This window comes from Pelophylax lessonae (genome assembly GCF_965119305.1).
Source record: "Pelophylax lessonae genome assembly, chromosome: 7".
Taxonomy (NCBI): domain Eukaryota; kingdom Metazoa; phylum Chordata; class Amphibia; order Anura; family Ranidae; genus Pelophylax; species Pelophylax lessonae.
Genome location: NC_138774.1, coordinates 249,077,652 through 249,100,870, shown reverse-complemented (window position 1 = coordinate 249,100,870; position 23,219 = coordinate 249,077,652). Strand labels below are relative to the sequence as shown.

General features: G+C 45.9%; 1 protein-coding gene across 2 annotated transcripts in view; it reads right to left on the bottom strand.

Annotated features, from left to right (window-relative positions):
* RABEPK (Rab9 effector protein with kelch motifs) overlaps window positions 1–23,219 on the bottom strand; it is a 222,849-nt gene that overhangs the window by 174,382 nt on the left and 25,248 nt on the right. For both annotated transcript variants that reach the window (XM_082264338.1, XM_082264339.1), the window contains exon 2: window positions 1,921–1,989. In XM_082264338.1, coding sequence (XP_082120464.1) covers window positions 1,921–1,973 — 53 coding nt within the window. In that variant the 5' untranslated portion in view covers window positions 1,974–1,989. The remainder of the gene's footprint in view (window positions 1–1,920; window positions 1,990–23,219) is intronic.

Below are 23,219 nucleotides of genomic sequence, written 5' to 3'. Positions count from 1 at the left end.
CCAACATGGTAAGGACCACCATGACAAATTTGCCCTGGGGGTCTGTATGGATGGCATCAACAACACACGGGAAGAGATTTTTAAATAAGTATGGAGACCCTCCTGGCAAAGGAAGAATAGGATGCATGATAGGCCCTCTGGGTCCATGGCTTAAGTGATACATTTTTGCTGCCCATGAGATGCGTCTCCTGCAGTAGAACTATCTGGGTATTATGGAGCTTCAAATATTTGAATAACAAGGCACGTTTAAATTAGGGGTTTAGGCCATGGACATTCTAGGATAATTTTTTACCAATTTCAGGGGGAGGCGGCACCATCAGAGAGAGCAAAGGGGAGAGCAACTGCAGGATGGGGAATGTAGGGCAAGACCAAAGAATGTAGGGCAAGACCAAAGGCAGCAAAGCAAAAGATAACCAACACCACACACATGAATACACAAGCAAATTCAAGAAACATATTGACAGTAGGCAACCATAAAATAATGAAAAGGAAAAAAACAGAAAAAGAAAAAAGAAAAAAAAAATATATATTCCCTGCACCGCAGTGCAATCCCTGTCCAGGTTGGGCCCTCCTAAAAAGAAAAAACATGATATAGATATACTCGTGTTGCCCACGCAGAGGCGTAAAAGTTAAACATGAAAAAAAAACTGTTGTCACAGAAAATCTTAAGATTATGTGTGGTGTGGCCGAACATATTATTGTCTGTACCTAAACATGGAATGTAGAACAGTAGTGCATGTTGGAAATGAACACTGCAGTGGGAAACCCAACAGTGAGGGATTAGCAGCAAGTACTATATCATGTTTTTGTAACACTCATGGGATACACTACGATGTGGCAGTTGAGGGACTTGCCAGCCATTTAGACCATACCTTGTGATATTTTGACGGACAACCTCTATTTACGGTATATATGTGTCCTTGTACAGCAGGAGACTTTTATTGACTATGGTCTAAAAAGAAAAAACATGGAGGGGAAGCCGGCTAGGATCTGTACCCTAAAACTGATTAAAAAACTGGAAACCGACAAAAAAAAAAAACTATGTCCAGTGGGGGGTAACCGGCGACACTGTCCTGATGATAACCCCAAGGGGGTCACACCTAGTGGTTAGTGTAGAACTACTGACCAGTGGATGAGACTGGCACTGAGAATATTACCTTTTCAGCCAACAACAGTTATAGGGGGTAATCCTAGTCACAGCTTTATTTCAAATGGTTAATAAAAAAAATATATGTACAGTATACTTCTTTAAAATAAAAAAGATTGAGAATCGGGATCTTCATTCTAAGCAAAAAAATCGTGATTCTCATTTTTGCCAGAATCGTGCAACTCTAGTGTATATTAGAAATCCATCTATAAATGGTTATATATAGAGTTCCATTTCTATAAAGTAGATATTATCCTATGTAAATCTTGAGATCGATGCTGGCTAGTAAAGCTGGGTTTACACATAATGAAATTCAGCCCTCTCTGTTGAACAGAAGCCTATCAGACTTCCTTTTGTCGAACAGCCCTGCTGGAAAACTAGTATTCGATAAGCAGCTGTAGCGCTGATCTGTGTATTTTGGCGAGAAGGGGGAGGATTAGTCACTGCTGTCCGAATACAATAGCAGAGCAGGTGGTAAATTCCTGGATACACATTGCTTGTGTTGATGCAAGAATTTTTGTTTTTTTCATTTAACCGGTGCAGAAAATTAAGCATATGCTCGAGTAAATGGGCATCAAAAATTACTGAAAGGGTTTGGTGTTTGTTCATGGATTTTTCCCCAGAGAGCTTATTCTATGAGAAGTCTACCAATAACGAATTTATGCGATTCCCACACTTATAACAGGGAACCTACACTGTTCTTATCGAAAAAAAAACCTGCCCTTTTAAGCATGTAATGTGAATACGACAAACCGTTAAACAGGTTATCTTACCACATCAGTTCTTTAGGTGCATCACCTGGTTCCAAAATGCCCATCAATTCCATGGTAATGAACAATACACTGAAATATAAAAAAAAATGTTTTTTAAAATTAGGAATATTGTTTTGGTCTTCGAGGTATAAAACAAATAATAGTCCTGGTGCCATACCTATGGGCCTTTGGCACCTATACTGCAGCCCCTGGAGCCCAAACAGACATTCTATATCATGGTGCTTACTCAGTCCAGTGAAGAGAATATAGTCTTTAAAATGGCTTCCAGTATTAAAACAGGAGTAAACAATGAAAACAAAAAGGAAGACTGTGGTCCCCCAGAGCATTTTTGTCATAACGTGCTAGCATGCATAGCACATTATGGTAGAGCTATCTTGCAATCAAGATCAATTCACGATCAACTTCCACAAAACTAAGAGGGGTATATGCTAATGCCAGGAGCCTAGCTAATAAAATGGATGAGTTGGAAATGTTAGTATATGAGGAAGACATAGACCTTGTGGAAATAACGGAAACTTGGTTCGAACCCTCACATGACTGGCTGGCCAATATCCAAGGGTATTCGGTGTACCGGAAGGACAGGGTAGGAAAAAGAGGGGGAGGGGTATGTCTCTATGTCAAGAACAATGCAAGGGTGATAGAGAGGAGTGATATTATGATATTATGATATTATGGATATTATTATTCGAATCCGTGTGGGTAGAACTCCATAGGGAAGAAGAAAAGGGAAAAGTTATTGTGGGGGTTTGCTATAGGCCACCCAACCAAAGGGAGGAGGTAGAGCTGGAATTTATATCACTGTTGGGTAAAGTGGCAAAACTGGAATCAGTCATCATATTGGGGGACTTCAATTATCCCGACATTGACTGGGAAGAGGGGACTACACACTCACAGAAGGCCCGTCTATTCACGGAAACCTTACAGGACAACTACCTGTCGCAGTTGTGGTGGATTCTCCTACTAGAGAAAATGCAGTCCTGGATCTATTGATCACTAATGACCCAGACCTAATCTCGGAGGTAGGAGTCCAGGACAACTTGGGCTCTAGCAATCACAGGATGATCACATTTAGCGTAAATAACAATATAACAAGGCAAGTGGGGAACATAAGAACCCCAAACTTCAGAAGGGCAAACTTTCCAAAATTGTGCTCATTGATGGAAAGGGTAAACTGGGACCAAACCCTGGGATCACTGACCATGGAGGAAAAATGGGAATGCTTTAGGAACATATTAAACAAATGCATCTTGCAGTGCATTCCTATCGGAAATAAATTTAGAAGAGACCAAGCCAAACCTGGCTGGCTAAACCGTAATGTTAAAAAACTTATTAGGGGAAAAAAAATGGCCTTCAAGAAATATAAATCAGAGGGCACAGTATCGGCTTTCAAGCAATACAAGGAGGCAAATAAGAAAAGTAAATACGAAATCAAAATGTCCAAAATCAACTTTGAGAGACAAATAGCGGAGGATAGTAAAAAGAACCCAAAGAAATTCTTTAAATATATCAACAGCAAAAAAGCTAGGGCAGAGCATATTGCACACATAATTAACGATGATGGGAGTATGGTTACAGAGGACACTGAAAAAGCAACCGTGCTGAACGCTTATTTCTCGTCAGTCTTTACACAGGAAAAGGAGGGGTACACGGACCACGACTATATGGTTAGTAGTAATACACAGGTCTTGCCGCTATGGCTAACAGAGGGTGAAATCAGGGAAAGGCTGGATAAAATTAACACAAACAAATCACCAGTCCCGGATGGCGTACATCCGAGAGTACTCAAAGAACTCAGTAAGATTATATCTAGACCACTGTTCCTGATCTTTGCTGACAGTATTATGACAGGAAATGTACCAGGGGATTGGAGGAAAGCTAACGTGATAGCGATATTCAAAAAGGGGCAGAGGCATATCCCGAGAAATTATAGGCCTGGTCAGTCTGACATCGATAGTATGTAAACTACTTTAGGGGATGATAAGGGACTATATCGTAGAGTTTGCTAAAGACAACAACATCATCAGCAGTAATCAGCACGGGTTTACAAATGGGCGTTCTTGTCAAACCAATCTCTTAACATTCTACGAGGAGGTGAGCTGTGAGCTAGATAGGGGCAGACCAGTGGATGTGGTGTACCTGGATTTCGCTAAGGCGTTTGATACAGTTCCCCACAAGCGCTTAATTTATAAAATAAGGTCTGCAGGTATCGACCGCAGGGTTTGCTCTTGGATACGGAACTGGCGAAAGGGGCGTGTCCAAACAGTGGTAATAAACAGCGCATACTCAGACTGGTCTGAGGTGGTAAGCGGGGTCCCCCAAGGCTCAGTTCTGGGACCAACCTTGTTCAATTTATTCCTAAACAGCATTGAGGACGGGATCAGTAGTTCGATCCTATATCCTACAGAATGACCTGGACAAAATAACAGAGTGGCAATGACATGGCAAATGAGGTTTAATGTGGAGAAGTGTAAGGTTTTGCACTTGGGGACTAAAAACATAAAAGCACAATACGCGTTAGGGGGGGGAATCAAAAATGGAGAAAGATCTGGGAGTCTTGGTAGATGATAGACTAGGCAATAGCATGCAATGTCAAGCGGCAGCTGCCAAAGCCAGCAGAATATTAGCATGCATAAAGAAAGGGATGTATTCCAGAGATAAGACTATAATCCTTCCACTTTATAAAACTCTGGTCCGACCACATCTGGAGTATTCTGTCCAGTTCTGGTCGCCAGTCCTCAGGAGGGATGTGTTGGAGCTGGAGAGAGACCAGAGAAGGGCAACTAAGCTAATTAGGGGATTGGAGGACCTTAATTATGAAGAGCGTCTGCAATCGCTTAAATTATTCTCCCTGGAGAAGAGATGCCTGAGAGGGGACATGATAGCAATTTATACATTTCTCAATGGTGATCTCGGCATAGAAAAACAGCTATTCAGTTGAAGGGATTGCATGAGGACTCGAGGGCATACAATGCGATTAGAGGAGAAGCGTTTTAACCTCAGGCAACGTGGGGGGTTCTTTATTGTTAGTGCCGGGTCACACTTGTGCGATGCGGAAAGGCTGCGAATTCGCAGCCTGTTCCCGCATCGCAAACGCACATCTGGCAGTTCACACTGCCATATGCGATACGCAGGGGGAGTCAATGAAATGTTAACGACACCCCCAGTTTGATCACATATCGCAGTGCGATCTGACAGTTCGCACAGGATCGGATCGCACAAGTGTGAACCACTGTGCGATCTGATCCTGATGCGGCTGAAAAAAAAGGGTCATGTGCGACTTTTGTGCGGGTGCAGTGCGAATTTAGCCATACAAAGTGTATGGCTGAATTCACACTGCACATCCGATCACATGTAATGAAGGAGCAGTGCACTCCGATATTACATGCGATCGCGGCACACGCTATAGTGTGAACCGGCACTTAGGGCTACAAGATTGTGGAATCCCCTACCATAAGAGGTGGTTTCTGTGGGAAATATGGTGGCTTTCAAAAGACTCTTAGACGTACATCTCAAGGATCAGAACATTCAGGGGTATGTGAGATGATTACGGCCACACACACCTACACAGGTTGAACTGGATGGACTATTGTCTTTATTCAACCTCACCTACTATGTAACTATGTAAGTGATTGTAAAGGCAGAAGGTTTATCTCAATGCATTATATGCATTAAGATAAAAAGCCCTCCCCCCCCTCATACTTACCATCTCGATCCAGCGTTGTCAACGAGTGCCTAGGCTATCTGGGACTCTGCCTTCAGATTGGCTGAGACAGCAGCAGAGCCATTGGCTCTAGCTGCTGTCAATCAGTCAGTTAGCCAATGAGGAGGGGGGGCAGAACTGCAGCTTCGTGTCTAAATGGATACATAGAGCTGCGGCTCAGCTCGAGTGCCCCCATAACAAGCTGCTTTCTGGGGGGGGGGACACTCAACAGGAGGGAGGGGCCAGGAGCACCGGCGAGTGCACAGAGAAGGTATGTGTAACATGTTTTTATTTTTGGTAAAAGAAAAAAATAGACTTTAATATACTTTAGGCGCTCCTTTCTATCTCCAACACTTCCATCTTCTCGCGGTCTTCTTTTGGGTTTAAAATCTTCAGAATCTTAATGGGCTAGCCTAGGATGAAGTAACTTTTGGGCATGCACACAGGAGCTACTTCCTTTTGGCACAAAGCCATGTTGAGACTGTACACTAAGCTGACAGGAAGTAATCCTGAAAAGCCTAGAAGCCAGCGTTAAAGTTGACTTTATTCCACTTTAAATTAGGGATGCACAGAAATTTCGGCCACCGAAATTTTCGGCCGAAAATTAGCCTATCCCATTTCGGCCGAAAATGGGTTAAAATGCCAAAATGTATGGCAGCCATGAGGAAGGAGGAGGGCGCAGCGCAGGTTTGAAAAGTCCCGCCTATGGCCGGCCGCCTCTCAATGATGTCCCTACTACTACGATCTGTGTATGAATGAACTGACCTGACACCGGGCGGGAGGGCAGGCAAGCGGCCCCTAATAGCTATAACTATGCAAGAGCTTCACTTCCCTGTCAGCGAGACTATGTGTGTGAATGAACTGACCCGACACCCGGCGGGAGGGCGGCCGCTAATAGCTATAACTATGTGAGCACTTCACTTCCCTGTCATGCGGGTATCTCCTCTGACAGGGAAGTGAAGCGCTCACATAGTTAAAGCTATTAGCGGCCGCTCGCCCGCCCTCCCGCCCGGTGTGTCAGTTCATTCATTCATGCACAATTGCACAGATCGTAGTAGCAGTAGTGACATCACAGGGAGGCGGGACTTTTGAAAGGAAGGACAGTGACCGGAGGAGCGGACTGAGTAAGGAGATCACATCCTTGGGATGGGGAGGGACGCTGAGGCAGGGGGGGGGGGGGGAAGCTTAGGCGAGCTTACCAATGGTATTAGTATTATGCAGCATGAGGGGGTTAATGTATTGCCACTGCTGGTCACTGATACATTAGTGCCGACCAGTGGCAATTAACCCCTTTGTGCTGCATTAGTGCAACCAGTATCAGTGCAATCAGTGTTAATTAACACTGATACTGGTTGCACTAATGCAGCACAAAGGGGTTAATTAACTGCCACTGGTCGGTCATTAATTCATCAGTGACCAGCAGTGGCGATACATTAACCCCCTCATGCTGCATAATACTAATACCATTGGTAATTAAATTAACCACTTTCCAACCCGTCACAGTAAATATACTGTGACAGGGTGGCAGTGACAGGTGTACGTCGCTGCCTGTTTTTGGTGTATGCTCCTCTTCTATCTAATTTAAAATAATATGGGGGAAAAATTAATTTTCAGTTTCGGTTTTCGGCCAAGGGCATCCTGCATTTTCAGTTTCAGATTCGGCCCAGAATTTTCATTTCGGTGCATCCCTACTTTAAATGGTTTAGTGAATTTTTTTCATACCTTTACTTTTTATGTGCCATCTCATATATATATATAATTTTTTTTTTTTTAGAAAAATTTCCAGTACATAAAATAGCAAGAAAAAATGTACATAGCCCACTGTTGGCAAAACGAAAGAAAAGAAAAAGTGCATTGATCAGGTTATAAAGAAACAATAGTTTTCCATAGACAAGCCAGACCATGGGAGAATTTAAAACCAAATAAACTCTGGTATGTTAACTGAACAAGAAAAAAAAACAAAAAAGCTAAAATGTTCCACATGGAGTCTCTGGGACTGACAAAGTCATGAAAAAGTACCTTCCTACTAGTGTTCATGAGTAACTAGATCCTCAGTGCAGCTATGTAAAAAAACAAGAGAAAAAAAAAGGAAAAAAAAAAAAAGACGAAAGGGGAGGAAAGAAAGGGAAAAGTCCAGGTAGTAGTGAAAAAAAGAGAGGGGGGGGGGGACAAGTCCTTCTCACACCACGTCCGAGACCCAATAGACAGACACAAGGGCAAAATATCTTGAGAAGAGCAAAAGCGTTACTATGGCGATATTGCTTTCCGATGCCAGACCTCCCAAACCATATTGTTTCTGTCTTCAGCGTTCCGTATGTGCATGCAGTCTGCAATTCCATATATCTAATTCTAGCATATAACACTGCTTGGGAGGGTTCTGTTCTAATCTGTTTCCAGCCGAGTGCAATGAGGCATATGACCGCTGTGAGGATATTTCTCAGTAGCTTCTGGAAGGGTGTGAGGTAGAGCTGCACGATTCTGGCCAAAATGAGAATCACGATTTTTTAGCTTGTAATAAAAATCACGATTCTCTCACGATTCTCTGTGTAACAAAAAAAAATTGGGATAACTTTACTATTACGTTTTTTTTTTTTTTTTATTCATTAAAGTCTATTAATTGCGTTTGAAAGACTGCTGCGCAAATACAGTGTGACATAAAATATTACAACAATCGCCATTTTATTCTGTAGGGTCTCTGCTAAAAAAATATATAAAATGTTTGGGGGTTCTAAGTACTTTTCTAGCAAAAAAAAATGATTTTAACTTGCAGGCAACAAGTGTCAGAAAAAAGGTCTAGTCTTTAAGAGGTTAAACTTCCTTTCTCCCTGGCAGAGGGAAGGAAAAGATACAATGTAATCATTTTGTTTATAGTTACTGGGAGACTAATGTTGATAGGCGTTTGTTTGCGGGAGGCTTTTTTTTTTTTTCCACAGCTGTTCTCTCTGCAGCTATGCAAAGAATCGAGCATATGTCAGGTTCAGATCGTCAGGAGGGTTGAATCGAGATCGCGATTTTCATACGATTAATCGTGCAGCTCTAGTGTGAGGCAGAAAGGCCCAGCAAATTCAATTCAGGGGTGAAAGGGAACGTAGAGTCAAATTGATGTTGTAGCAATTGATGAACGGATTCCCAGTAAGATTTATTTTGGGCGCAGCTCCAAAAAAAAAAAAAAAATATAAAAAAGGGAACCCCTAGCTCGTAGACAATGCCAGTAGGGATTTCAAGCATCGGGGTGTATAGTATGTAGGAGTTCTGGGCTGAGATACCAAAAGTATAGTATTTTGTAAAAATGTCCTTATATCGAATACAGATAGAGCTCTTTGCTGCTTGTGGCCAAATGACTTGTCAGGTTTCAAGTAAAAGTTCTTGAATTTTTCTCCATTTCAACACGCAAGCATCTTTTCCTAATGTCTGCATGGGATACGCGTTCAAAATTTTATATAGGTCCGAAATTAAACCTTTTCAAAAGAGCCCTCAGACAACAAATCGCTCAAATGTGGTTGGTTTAAAATATTGTAAGGAGTGGATTATGGAGAGCAAATAGTGCCTTATCTGTAAGTATCCATAGAATGCCGTACGTGGATAATTATGTCTGTTCTTAAGGTGTTCGAAGGAGAACAATCTGTGCATAATGGGATCTACCAAGTGACCAACTGATGGAATTTAAATAGCTTCTCTTGCAACAAAGGACAGGACATTGAAGTAGTTAGACTGTCCGGCACTGAGGGATTAAAGAGAAACAAGGTAATTGAGGATGCTTCAGACATAAGTGGATATTTACGTTTTTAGGCTGGGTTCACACTTATGCGAAGGACAGGAGGCTGACTGGCTCTCAATGGAGTCGGTTCCCATAGCTCATGGGCAGCCGTGGTCCGCACTGGGAAAGGGTACTGTGCGTCTTTGGCTCAGTTTCATGTCCGAATTCAGGCAAAAATTCGACCTGATTCGCACCTGAAACGAAGAACAGGGACGCCCTGGACCCCGTGCTGCGAGCCGCGGCCACAGCTAGTGAACCCGGCCTCAAAGTTTTCCACACGTCACGAAGAAAGGACATACTGCACAGGAGATCACCAGAAGGCACAGATGCATCTGCCTTCCACAAGAGGTTAATTGGATTTATAGGAGCTAGCCAGAGTTTTCAACCTCTGTCTTTCAATGGACCGTGAGGTGATAGCTCATATTTGTGAGGCATTGTAGTATGTTAAAAACGGAATTTTTGTAAAATCTTACCTGTAAAATTCCTTTCTTTGAGTCCTCCGACAGTCGCTACCATCTTCATATTCGTCACAATGGGGTATTAGACTTTTCTCCGTAGGAGTAGCTAGGCAACAGAATATGTCAGTATTAAAGCTTTAAACATATCCCCACCCCAGGGGGTGGTCCCCTCAGTCTATACCCTCCTGCTTCCTGTTTCCTGCTTCAGTTTCAGTGGAATAGCAGTAGAGTACCTAAACCCCAAAAGAGGGGCGGGGGCGGCGACTGTCGGAGGACTCAGAGAAAGGAATTTTACAGGTAAGATTTTACAAAAATTCCGTTTTCTCTTACGTCCTCCGACAGTCGCCGCCATCTTCATATTCGTCACAATGGGGACGTCCCAAAGCAGTGCAAACATGAGGGGTGGGAAACACAGCCGCGCCTAAAGGCAACGCAGTCTCCACATCAAGAAAGTAACCTTACCAAAGGAAGGAAACCAGCTGGGCAACACGAGAAAAAATTTGCTCAACGGGAGCAATAACCCAGGAAAAAAACAAATAACCCAGGGATACAAAGAAATCCCAAACAGCCCAAAGGACCAAAACCAGGGACCCTAAGGGACCGCCGCACTAAGAACCTTGCGGCCAAAGGAAGCATCTGCCGATGCTTGAACATCCACTCTGCGGAACAGAGTGAAGGTGTGCACGGTCGACCAAGTCGCCGCCCCACACACCTGGGCCACAGAAGCCCCATGACGACAGGCCCAAGACGTACTCAGAGATCTGGTAGAGTGCGCCCTCACAGGCATAAGGGAAACTTTTCCCCGCAAAGCATAGGCCTGTTCAACGGCCTGTCTGAACCAATTGGCGACGGCAGAAGCCGACGCCGCCACGCCCTTCCGAGGACCCCCGGAAGGACAAACAAAGAATCCGACTTGTGAAAAGATTCAGACGATTTTAGGTAAACCCTAATCGCCATGAACAGCATCCAAGGAGTGCAACACCACCTCCTCCGAATGTTTAGACTTCGCGCAAGGCGAAGGCAAGACAATGTCCTCATTGAGGTGAAATTCCGAAACCCTCTTCGGAAAAAAAAGAAGGGTTAGGTCGCAAGACCACCTTAACCAAGTGATTGACCAGATACGGACAATGGCAGGACAGGCTGCCAGCTCCGACACTCTGCGAGCCGAATTGATCGCCACCAAAAAAGGTGACCTTCTAGGACAACATAGACAACGAGATCTACCCGATCCGTTCAAAAAAGAACCATGTTGTAACACGGACAGAACAAGATTCCAGTCCCAAGGAGGCAGAGGCACCCTCCTAGGAGGGACCAGATGCCCCCGAACAAAAGTGCCAATCAAGGAGATAGATGCCATAGGACGTTGAAAAAAGAACGGCCATCGCAGACACCTGACCCTTGATCATAGCCAGCGCCAAACGCTGTCAACACCCTTTTGAAGGAAGGACAACACCCCAGACACCGACCACGGGCGAGGTGAAGACCCCCTGAACTCACACCAGGCAAAATAGGCCTCCGAAATACGGTAAAAGACCTACCCCGAGGAAAAATTCCTCGCGTCGATCAAAGTGTGAATGACCTCAGGGGAGAGACCCCTATTCCTCAGGGCCTCGGTTTCAACAGCCAGGCCGGCAAGGCCAGCGACTGCAAGGCAGGATGAAATATCAGCCCTTGAGACCGGAGATCTTCCCGAAGAGGCAGGCGCCACGGGGCGTCGACCGCCAAATGCACGAGGTCTGCGTACCAGGACCGGCGAGGCCAGTCCGGTGTCACAAGAATCACCGTGTTTTGGTTCCGAGACCAACCTGCGAAGGAACCTGGGCAGCAATTGAAACGGTGAAAACGCATACATCAGTCGGTACTGATGCCACGGAGCTACCAACGCGTCTGACGCGTCTGCCCGAGGATCGCGTGGCCTTGCCACGAACCTGTACACCTTGCTGTACAGACGAGACGCGAACAGGTCCACCTCCGGAAGACCCCACGTCGCGCACAACATCTGGAGAACACCCGGACGGAGGGGCCATTCCCCCTGGTCTAGGGACTGGCGGCATCAGATAATCCGCCCGCCAGTTCTCCAACCCCTGGAATGTGAACCGCCGATATCGCCGGGACATGCGTCTCGGCCCAAGACAGAATGTCGGCCACTTCCCGAGCCACCCGGGCCCTCTTGGTGTCCCCTTGGCGAATGACGTAAGCCACCGCCGTGGCAATGTCCGTCTGCACCCGAACCGGACAGCCCTGCAGTCTGTCCGGCCAACGTTGAAGGCAGAGAATCATCGCACGCAAGTCCAGAATGCTGACCGGAAGGGAGGATTCCCCCTCCGACCAAGTTCCCTGGGCGGACAGAACACCCAGAACACCACCCCAGTCCGACAGGCTGGCATCCGTGGTGACCACCGTCCATGAGAGAGGACGAAAAGACTTGCCCCCTGACACCGGCGGGGACAGGAGCCACCACAGAAGAACCCTTCTGGTGCGATGGCCCAACGAAATCCGGATCCAGAGATCGCGGTCGCCCGTCCCACCTGGACAGGATCTCCGCTTGGAGACCCCGCGTGTGAAACTGGGCGAAGAGAATCGCCTCGAAAGCCAAGACCATCAATCCCAGACATCTCATGCACGTCCGAGTGGACGAGGACGGAGCGTCCCTGAGGGACCTGACTTCCTTCCTGAAGAGTCCTGAGTTTGTCGTCCGGTAGGAAGACCTTCGCCTGGACAGAGTCCAGAACCATTCCCAGGTAAGGGAGACGAACCGATGGGCACAGTGCTGACTTTGGAAAAGTTATCGTCCAACCAAACTCCTGCAGAGACTGCATCGTAACGGACAGAGCCTTCTCCAGACCCTGGCTGGTCGCAGACCGAACCAAAATATCGTCCAGATACCCTAGGACAGAGACGCCCTGGGCTCTCAACAAAGCCAAAACCGGTGCCCGCACCTTGGTGAACACCCGTGGAGCCGAGGCGAGACCAAAGGGCAACGCCACAAATTGGTAGTGATCCTCCGCTATGGCAAATCGAAGGTACCTCTGGTGACCCTCGAAATTCGGGATGTGAAGATACGCATCCTTCAAGTCGATGGAAGCCATGAACTCCCCCGGAACCAGGGCAGCCACCACCGACCGCAGAGATTCCATGCGGAACTTGCGCACCCGCACAAAGCGGTTCAGCGCCTTTAAGTCCAGAATCGGACGTACCTTGCCCGCCTTCCCGGGCACGGTGAACAGATTGGAATAGAACCCCCGAAACCTGTCCCGATGAGGAACCGGGACCACCACTCCCTGAGCCCTCAGGTCCTGCACCGCTAGATGCAGATCCCGCAAACGCTCCGGGGACAGTAGAAGATTTGAGGGAAAAAATCTGCGCTCCGGCCTATAGAGAAACTCGATCTCGTAGCCAGATCGAACGATTTCCTGAACCCACCTGTCCCGAACCCGGGACAGCCATGGCTGAAGGAAACCGAGCAAGCATCCCCCCAACCCAGAGTCGGGTGAGGGCGCCCCTTCAGGCCGCACTGTTGTGGGCCGCTGAACCGGACTGGCCGGACTTTTGCTTACCAGTCCACGGCTTCTTACCAGGAGCCGTCTTAGCCTTGTGGGATTAGGGTAAGAGCGTGCTCTTACCACCCGCGATCCCCCTAATTAACGTATCTAGGGACTCACCAAAAAAGGGGAGAACCATCATAGGGCAGATTAGCCAAGGTCTTACGCGAAGATTGGTCCACCGACCAACACTTCAACCAAACCAAAACGGCGAGACAATACCGCCACACCATGTACACGTGCAGCCAACGGAACCATATCCAGGTCCGCATCACACAAATACATGACACCCTGGTGGTTTGATCCACCATATCCAAAGTCGCCTGGAGGGCAGAATCAGCCACCAGGACGCGATTAAGCACCTGCGTCCAGCTCGCGACAGCCTGGGCCGCCATAAGTGAAGCAAATAAAGCTTTCAGCATAGAACCCATAATAGAATAGGCATGACGGGCAAGGGACTCCGTCCGTTTGTCCGTGGCATCCCGGAACACCGGGATACCCTCAGCAGGAATCGCAGTGGGCTTATTCACAACCGCTATCGCGTGATCCACCGGAGGTGGGACACACCAACGCTCATCAGTAGCGGGCGTAAAAGGATAGCGCAGCTTAAACCTACTTGGTATAGCAAAAGGCTTGCGTATATTACGCCAATGTTCCTTTACAGCGCATTAAAAATCGTCAGTGCAGGGAAATACCTGCGATGTTTTGCGTCTTTTCTGCGTCCCATAAGCCGCCAAGGCAGCAGGAGGACAAGGTTCATCTGTAAACGCAGTGTTTGCTTGATAGAAGCAACCAATTCATCCATGAGTGCAAGCTCTTCAGACGAGCCAGGGGGAGAAATATCAACCCCCTCAACCTCAGCCTCCATTTCTGACCCTACAAGGTCCAGGGAGGAACGGGACCCCGACAAGGAGACCCCAGCAACAGCAGCCCCAGCACCAACACCCTCTGAATCAGAGGAAATTGAAAACTCTGGGCCTTTGAGGATTGAACAGCCATCAGCAATTGCACCTGAGTGGCAAGGCTAGCCACAATCGCAGCCAAATCCCCCCCCCCCCCAGGGGGAAAACCGCAGTCCCCTGGCTTCCCACCAATGTGACAGGAAATTTGCTTTCCTGAGAATCCATGCCCCAAAATGAGTAAAATAAAATGGGTGACCGCCCCTTTAAATAAGGCGCTGCAAACGTAGCCCACTGCCACACAAGCACACCCACACCAGGGACCCCCACAGGGAGAAGTTATACTCAGGCAAGGATACAGAGAATAGAGGGAGAAAACCTGGAGAGACCGCTGCTGCTGCTGGCCAGATCGGTGCTCCTGCAGAAAAGGAATTGCTGATATTCAGGGCGCTCCATTAAAGCCTATGGGAGGCTACAAGAAAATGGCCGCCATGCATGTGTACCATGCGGCCAGAGCGAGGATAGCCAAAATGGTGCCGTTTGGCGCCGAAACCCCCGCTCCCCCACCTCATGAAGGTGGAATAAAAATACACCACATAGTTATAAAGAACATGGTGGACCGCCGCAGCGGCGCTGTAATGTGCCCCAAACATGATAGCATCAAGTTCCACAGCACACAGCCGTTCACACACTCAGACTGACACAGAAGTGCAGCACAGCCCCCCCTCCTTGCAGCCCACAGCATGCAGTGTGAGAGATAGGGAATCATCAATAGTGTGAACACAGGGCAAGGTAACAGTCCCAGACTGACAGGTCCCCACATGAATACACTTACCTCTTACATGGCGTGGGGGACCCGCACAGGCAAACAAGCCGCTGTACATGAGACAGGGAGAGTCGCATCCAGGACGCAGCAGAAGGTGGGTTGAGAAACCGCACAGCGTCCAGTGAGGTAGCCACCTCACCCTAGCATCCCTGCACGGAACAGGGATGGGTCGTTCAGAAAACTCAGGAACGGTACCTGACTGAACGCTCAATGGCGGGCTGAGAAGAAGAAGAAAGAAGAAAGAAGAAGAAGAAGACAGGGCCTGTTGGGGAAGAGAAAAAAAAAGGGGGGGATGGAGAAGGGGAGTAACGTAGTGGGTCAAGGCTAATCAAAGGGCATGGACCCGGCCAAATGTCAACCAGTCTAGTTCTTTAGGAGCACATCAGGAATTTCCCCCTGTCAGAGAGGATAAATACATTCCAGAAACCCCAGACCTTCTTATAACGTTCACACATCTGTGTTGCGCTGTGAGGGTAAGGTCCTCCATTTTGTTGATCTCTTCCAGTTTGCGCATGCAGTCTTTAACAGTAGGCACATGGGGTGTTTTCCAGTACAGCAGAATACACGACTTAGCTGCACACAAAATGTGGGGAAGGATCAATTTTTTATACGTAGGTATCGGGATGAAGGAGGAAGAAAGCCGGGGTGTCCAGAATGGTCACTATAGATAGGGACTGGGTTTTTAGGTTAGAAGCCATTAAACAAGCATACTATATGCGGTAGGAGGATTTGAAGGAATGTTATATAGTATTGATAAGGAAGACTATCAGGTCAAGGTGCCTTGCAATTGGAGAGAGATTTAAAAGTGGTTGTAAAGGCTCCACATTAAACTACCATGATAGGTTCTCTTATGGAGCAACAGTAATGACAGTGTGTTTCTTTTCAGCAATATAATCTCTAAACACCTTTTCCCAGCATTGCTTCTGTGCAGTCACATGATTTTCTCGGTCTTATTCCCAAGCAGAGGGACTCCAGGGGGAAGGGCTCACATCCCTCTGCTAGTTTATACTATATAGAAAAGGATAAAATAACATTGCAAAAAATTGCTAGCACAAAAAAAAAAAAAAATGAAGGAAGAATCGAAGGAAAGAAGGACTGATCAAATGAAGGATCAAGATCAATTGATCCAAGGAAGGATTGGTCAAAGGATCAGTCGACTGCAGGAAGGATCGTTCAGTTAATTGCAGGAACGATCAAAGTAAGAAAGGATAGGCCAATCGATCGCAGGAAGCATTGGTCGAATAAAAGGAGGATCAAAAAGGAAGGATTGATTGACCGCAGAAAGGATCGATCGGACAATCGCAGAAAAGATCAGTCCATCGCTGGAAGGATCAGTCGATCAATCTTTGAAAAGGACCAAAGTAAGGATCTGTCGGTCGATTGCAAAAAAGATTGGTAGGTTGATCGCAGGAAGAATCGGTCAAGCAAAGGAAGGATGGTTTGTTTGAAGGAAGGATCAATCGATGGTAGGATTGCTCGATCACAAGAAGGTTGTTTTCAGGAAAAATTGCAGGGTCCAACGAAAGATTGATCGACTGAAAGGTATGATCGATCGAATGAAGGAAAGATTAGTCATCCGATCCCAAAGGAAAGATCGGTCTGTCAATCACAGGAAGGATACATTGGTCGATTGTTGATCGTTTGTGAAAAAAAACATTGTTAAAAAAAAAAAAAGCCCAATACCCCCCGTGCTTACGACTAAACTTGATGAATACGCAAGTCCCACACGCATATGTAAACGATGATAGTACCACACATGTGAGGTATTGCATCAAACATCAAAGTGAGAGCAGTAATTCTAGCTCCAGGCCTCCTCTATCGTTCTAAACTAGTGAGCTGTAAAGGCTTTTAAAAGCATCACTAAAAGATTTTTAGGTACCGTAGTCTAGCACTGTTCCACAGGTGTATGCATTTTTAAGGCGTGACGAGTTGGGAATCTATTTACGTGGCAGAACATCATCTTTTATACAATAAAAATGTGGCACAGGCACATCAACATTATTCTTGTGGTATGGACAGGTCCTAAACTCTTGAGTTATCAATATTTAGAAAGTCTGAAAGACAACAATTTTAACCACCTAAGGACCGGAAGGTTTTACCCCCTTAATGACCAGGCCATTTTTTGCAATACGGCACTGTCTTATTTTAACTAACAATTGCACGGTCGTGCAACGCTGTACCCAAATAATATTGATGTCCTACATTTTTCCCTACAAATAGAGCTTTCTTTTGGTGGTATTTGATCACCTCTGCGGTTTTTATTTTTTGTGCTAAAAAAAAAAAAAATGGATTTTTGTCTTGCCATAAAATCCATTTCTCTGATGTTCATTGACCGACACAGCTCCATATCTTCTATGACCCTTGGGTTATGATGCCGCCTACAGGAGTAGGACACTAGGCGGAAAATAATTGACTACGCCTATAGGGCAGTCCTAGGGGGTGTACTCCCACTTCCTGCTACAGGACTTCAGTTTTGTAACAAGCAGTGTCAGAAGAATACATAACCAAACTCAACAGAGGGGTGGGTGCTGTGTCCGTCAATAAACATCAGAGAAAAGGATTTTACGGTAAGACAAAAATCCAGGTTTTCTTTTTCGTTCAGTGATGGACACAGCTCCATATCTTCTTTAACTCACAGTCAGGGTGCCAGAAAACCAGACCACACAAGGATGCAAGTAAAATAAAGCAGTTTATTAGGGAAACAACAATAAGCGCATAGCAAGAGTGAAGAGCTAAATCAGAAACAGCCGGGGTTAAGTCCAGAAGTGGGTAGTCATCCAAGCCGGGGTCGAGTCCAGTAGCGGGAGAGGGAGAGAGATAAATTTGCCCCTTTACAAATCATTAGTAAGACCTCATCTGGAATATGCAGTTCAGTTTTGGGCACCAGTTCTTAAAAAAGGATACCGGGGAACTGGAGAAAGTGCAGATAAGAGGCATGGAGGACCTCAGCTATGAGAAAAGATTAGGAGGAACTGAATTTATTCTCTCTTGAGAAGAGGAGATTAAGGGGGGATATGATCAACATGTATAAATACATAAGAGGTCTATATAGTGAACTTGGTGTTGAAGGTTGTTCACTTTAAGGTCAACACAGGAGGACAAGGGGGCACTCTTTACATCTAGAGGAAAACAGATTTCGTCTCCAAATACGGAAAGGTTTCTTCACCGTAAGAGCTGTGAAAATGTGGAATAGACTCCCTCCAGAGGGGATTCTGGCTAGCTCACTAGATTGCTTTAAAAAAAAAGGCCTGGATTCTTTCCTGGGTGTACATAATATGACTGGTTACTAATATTTAAGTTGATCCAGGGAATATCCTCTCAGGGGATCAGGATGGAATTTTTTTTCCCCCTGCTGTAGCAAATTGGATCATGCTTTGCTTGGGGTTTTCGCCTTCCTCCGGATCAACTGCGGGTATAGGATTGTGTATATGGGATTGTATGGTTGGGTTTATATTACGGTTTTTTTTTTTTTTTTTGGTTTTTATTGGTTGAGCCAGATGGACTTGTGTCTTTTTTTCAACCTGACTAACTATATAACTATGTATGTAACCTTGGAGCACAAATACAAGTACAAGGACTGCAAGCTATCAGGTGATATATATATAGTCAGGTGTGCAACATCACTGAGCGACGCCCAGGCAGCAGGCAAGTGATGATGCAAACAGAGTTTATAGAGACAGCAGTCTGCACATGTCCAAGATGGCTGCCAACAGGAAGGCAAAGTAAGACCTTGACATCTTTGGGACGTTCCAAAAGCAGTGTCAACAAGAGGGGTGGAAAAAAAAAAAACACAGCAATAAACATACTTCCCAAAAGGGCTAAACGTAGCCAACCAGGTAAACCAGGACCTCAACCAGGAACAACTGGAACTCACCTACCAAAGAAAACCACACCCTCAAGAGGCAAGAGCCTGCAAAACTTTGCGGCCAAAAGCAGCATCCACAGATGCGAGTACATTCACCTTGTAAAACTTGTGTGAATGTGTGCACAGACGACAAGGTGGCCGCCTTGCAAACCTGGACCACTGACACCTGATGACGGAAGGCCCAGAAGGCACCAAGCGCACTCGTAGAATGCGCCATGGCAGGGAAAGGAGGAATCTGATCCTTGATGATATAGGCCTGCACCACCATCTGCCTGATCCACCTGGAAATGGTTGCAGCAGATGCGGCTTGCCCCCTACGAGAGCCAATCCGTAAGGACAAACAAGGATTCCGATTTCCGAAAAGACTCAGTCGCCGCCAGGTACACCCTGATTGCCCGTACCACATCCAAGAAAAGGCAGTCTCTTTAGGATGCTTAGGCACAGGACACAAGGAAAGCAACACAATGTCTTCATTCAAGTGGAAATCAGAAATGACTTTAGGAAGGAACGATTGGCAGGGACGCAACACCACTTTGTCCCTGTGAACTACCAGGTAAGGCGACCGACAGCAAAACGCAGCCAACTCAGACACCCTGCGTGCAGAAGTAATAGCCACCAAAAAAGCCACCTTCTGTGACAAAGTAAGCAGAAAATGTTCACGAATATTTTCAAAAGGCAGTTTTTGAAGAACCGACAGTACCAAATTGAGGTCCCACGGAAGCATTCGGGGACTTTATCAGAGGAGCCAGGTGGCGTACCCCCTGAACGAAAGTGTGAACCAAGGAATTGGTGGCCAACAGGCATTGGAAGAAGATTAGAGAGGAGAGGGGACAAGGGAGAGGGAGGGGGGGAAGGGGAGAAACAGGAAAAAGAAAAAAGGTGTCAGGAGAAAGAAAGAAGAGAGGAATGGGAGTGAACTGTGGCAAAATGAAGACGTACAGTGAGGATAAATGTACACTGGAAATGACAATATGGAATAAATAAATCATTGATGACCTGAGACCAGGGTCTTGTGTGTGTAGCCTGAAAGGAAGATACATACATCTGTGAAGGAGCCTGGGTGAGGTGAAAAACAAACAGGGTGTACATTAGGGCTTAACGATAGTCGATAGGATATCGACTATCGTTCTGCGGGCGTGGGCGATATTCATATCGCCGAAGACATGATATTTAGTATAGGCAGGTAGGCAGGGAGAAGTCGGGACTCGGCGGGGGGAGGAGGACGACTCACAGTGATTACATCTCCGTCCCACACTTTAGCGATGAGCAGCGTGCCATGAGCAGCTGCACAGCTAACCAATCACGCGTGCCTGCACACCTGATTGGTTCACTGTGCCGCTACTCACGTCATGATTGGTTCGCTGTGCATTGAGAAAAATAGCTGCAGGGCGGAGACTGAACGTGTGGGCTGCAGTGCACAGAAGTGGAGTGAGTCACTGTATGCGGCTGTTTTCTTTTACCGGCTCCTAGTCCTCCTACCACCACTGTGAGTCCCGACTCCCGAGAGTGAGAGACTGAATAATCCGAGTCGCAGCATTCTCCTTCCCAGGTTCTGGCTATAGTACAGTGCAGGGATTCATTCCCCCTTCGTCTCTTCACAAGAAGCAGTATATCACAACTTACAGTAGTTTCCTTGAGAAATTTGTGTATATATGTACTGATATTGTGAACACTGGTCTTTCGATACACCTGTATTACCTGATTTTTTTTTTTTTACGGCTACTGCTGCCGTAAGTGTATTCGATTGCATACAACTTTATACAAGCATTTGTATTTGCATTTCATGTTTATCAGTTTACACATTTTTCTAATAAAACAAAAACCCAAAAAGCCATTCTGTAAATAGACTAGGGGGAATCCTGTCATATCTGCACCTTCTTTTCTTCTGCCCATTCTCATCAAATGCAAGGCTTTTCATGAATGGACAACGGCTAAGGAAAGAAAGAATGAGCAACACAATCCCTGCACTGTACTATTGTCACACCACTGGGAGAAAAGCATTGTGAGAAATATCCTGCATGAATGAAATTTCTTGGTACAGTACAGAAAAGCACTGTAGGCAAACGGATACCAAGTATTCGAGGTAACTTATTTACATTTTATTTTTGGAAACACTTTATTGGCTTGGTGGTCACTTGGACAAAAAGTGTGAGAAAATCTCCACAATTGGGACAAACCATTTCAAAGCCCAACAGAGGATTTCAATCTTTCCATACTCTACCTAAATCCTACAAAATAAAAAAAAAAAAAAGTTTGGCTGGGGTTTCAGGTTGGAGGATTACTATATAGTTTTAAATTACAGTGTTGGGAGTGGCTAGTGTAAGGAGTTCCACTTCCCTCAGCTACATCATACATCAAATACACAGCTGCTAAATTGCAACCCTGCCCACTGTTTATCCTCTGCTCCCCCCCAACATGTCTGGTCCTCCGTTCTTAGAACGGAGGTACCTGACACCAGGAAAGTCCATGGGGATGTCACATAGAGAGGAAGTAGGTGAGCAGATGATGATCCATGGCAGTGCAGAGATTTTGCGTCTGCAAATCTGGCAAAGGATGCCACAGAAGTTTACATTGCACATTACACCTGGCACCCACACTGACTGTCACTGACAGAGTATCAGTATACCATTATTAACCCTGGCCTGCCCTGTATCTGCAATTACAATCAGAAGGCTGTGCTGCTGCCTGCATGCCCTGCTGCAATATTTAATGATTTCCATCCATTCTCAATATCGCAATATATATTGTTGAAAAAAAAATATTGCAATATATTTTTTTTCCAATATCGTGCTGGCCTAGTATACATGAAGTTGATCTATGTATAAAAATCCAGTTTTATTTCTCCCAGCCTCCAGAAGAGAAGCCTTCGAGAAATGGTCGGAAGCTCAAAGAGTCGTTTAAACCTAGGGGAGATGTGGCATTTAGTTCCACAATCCAACACGCCTCGTGTTGTAGGAGTATTTTGTTCCAATCCCCTCCCCTTGTGTTAGGGTGTATTCTGTCTAATATGAGAAATTGGATATGAGGGCAATGACTGAGGTGAAAGTCCCTGACATGTCTACCCAAAGGTAGGTCAGGGTTGGCTGTTCTCATGCTTGCAAGATGTCTGTAGGCTCTTTTGTGAAACTCGAGTTTGGTTTTTCTGACATAAAAGCAGCCGCAGGGGCAAGTAGAAGATATACTACCCTGGCTGTTTTACAATTGGCGCAATGTTTGGGTTTGTACTGTTTACCGTTGGGTAGTCATATGTTGGTGTTGGTACACATATATTGGTAGTACGGGCATCCGCCGCAGCGGAAAGTCCCTGGGCGTTTGCAGGGAATTCGCCTGTGAATTCACTGCGGACCAATAGGTCTTTGAGCGATTTGTTTTTTTTGGAAAGTAATTGCCGGATAGCTCGGAACATGGGGGCTGAGGGTGGGATCAACTTTGAGTAAATGCCAATATTTCTGTATGATTTTTTTTACTTGATCATGTTGTCGAGTGTGCTTGGTAATAATCCGTAGGGTGACAGACTTGTCAGACTTCTTAATGGTTTTGGGCAATAGAAGATCATGCCTAGTTTTAGGAATGGCACGTCTGAACGCTTTTTTGAGGCAGGTGCTGGTATAGCCACGTTTAAGAAGTCTGTTTTTTAGTTTGTCAGCTTCAGTTTTAAATGTGTGCTCGTCTGTGCAGTTCCTTCGGATCCAAAAAAGGTATTGACTGTATAGAATGGATTTAAGTAGTGGTAGGGTATGTGAACTGGTGGCATGAAGAATGGTGTTGCCTGCGGTGGGTTTGCGGTATATGAAACTGGTTAGTAAGCCTTTCGAATCTTAATTGTAATGCGATTGAGGGCTCTGAAGTATCAATAGGGTGCACCGTCTTTCTTCTCCACAAAGAAGAAGCCTGCCCCCACGGGAGAGGTAGAAGGCAGAATAAAGCCTTTCTTAAGACTGTCCTCAATGTATTCCTCCATAGCCTTCGTCTACGCAAGGTTAAGAGGATAGGTCTTCCCCCTAGGTAAGGGAGAGGGAGACCCTGAAAGCAGATCAATGGCACAGTCATAGGGACGACGCCCCTCAGCATCTTGTTCAGAAAACACATCGGCAAACTCAGCATAAGCGAAGGGTACTACAGAGTCTGACAACACTTCAAGAATGGAAACATTATTATTATGTACTACCTTACGGAGACAGAGAGCAAGACAGGAAGTGCTCCAGGCAGAAATTTGACCCGTGGACCAGTCAATAGATGGGTTGTCTTTACA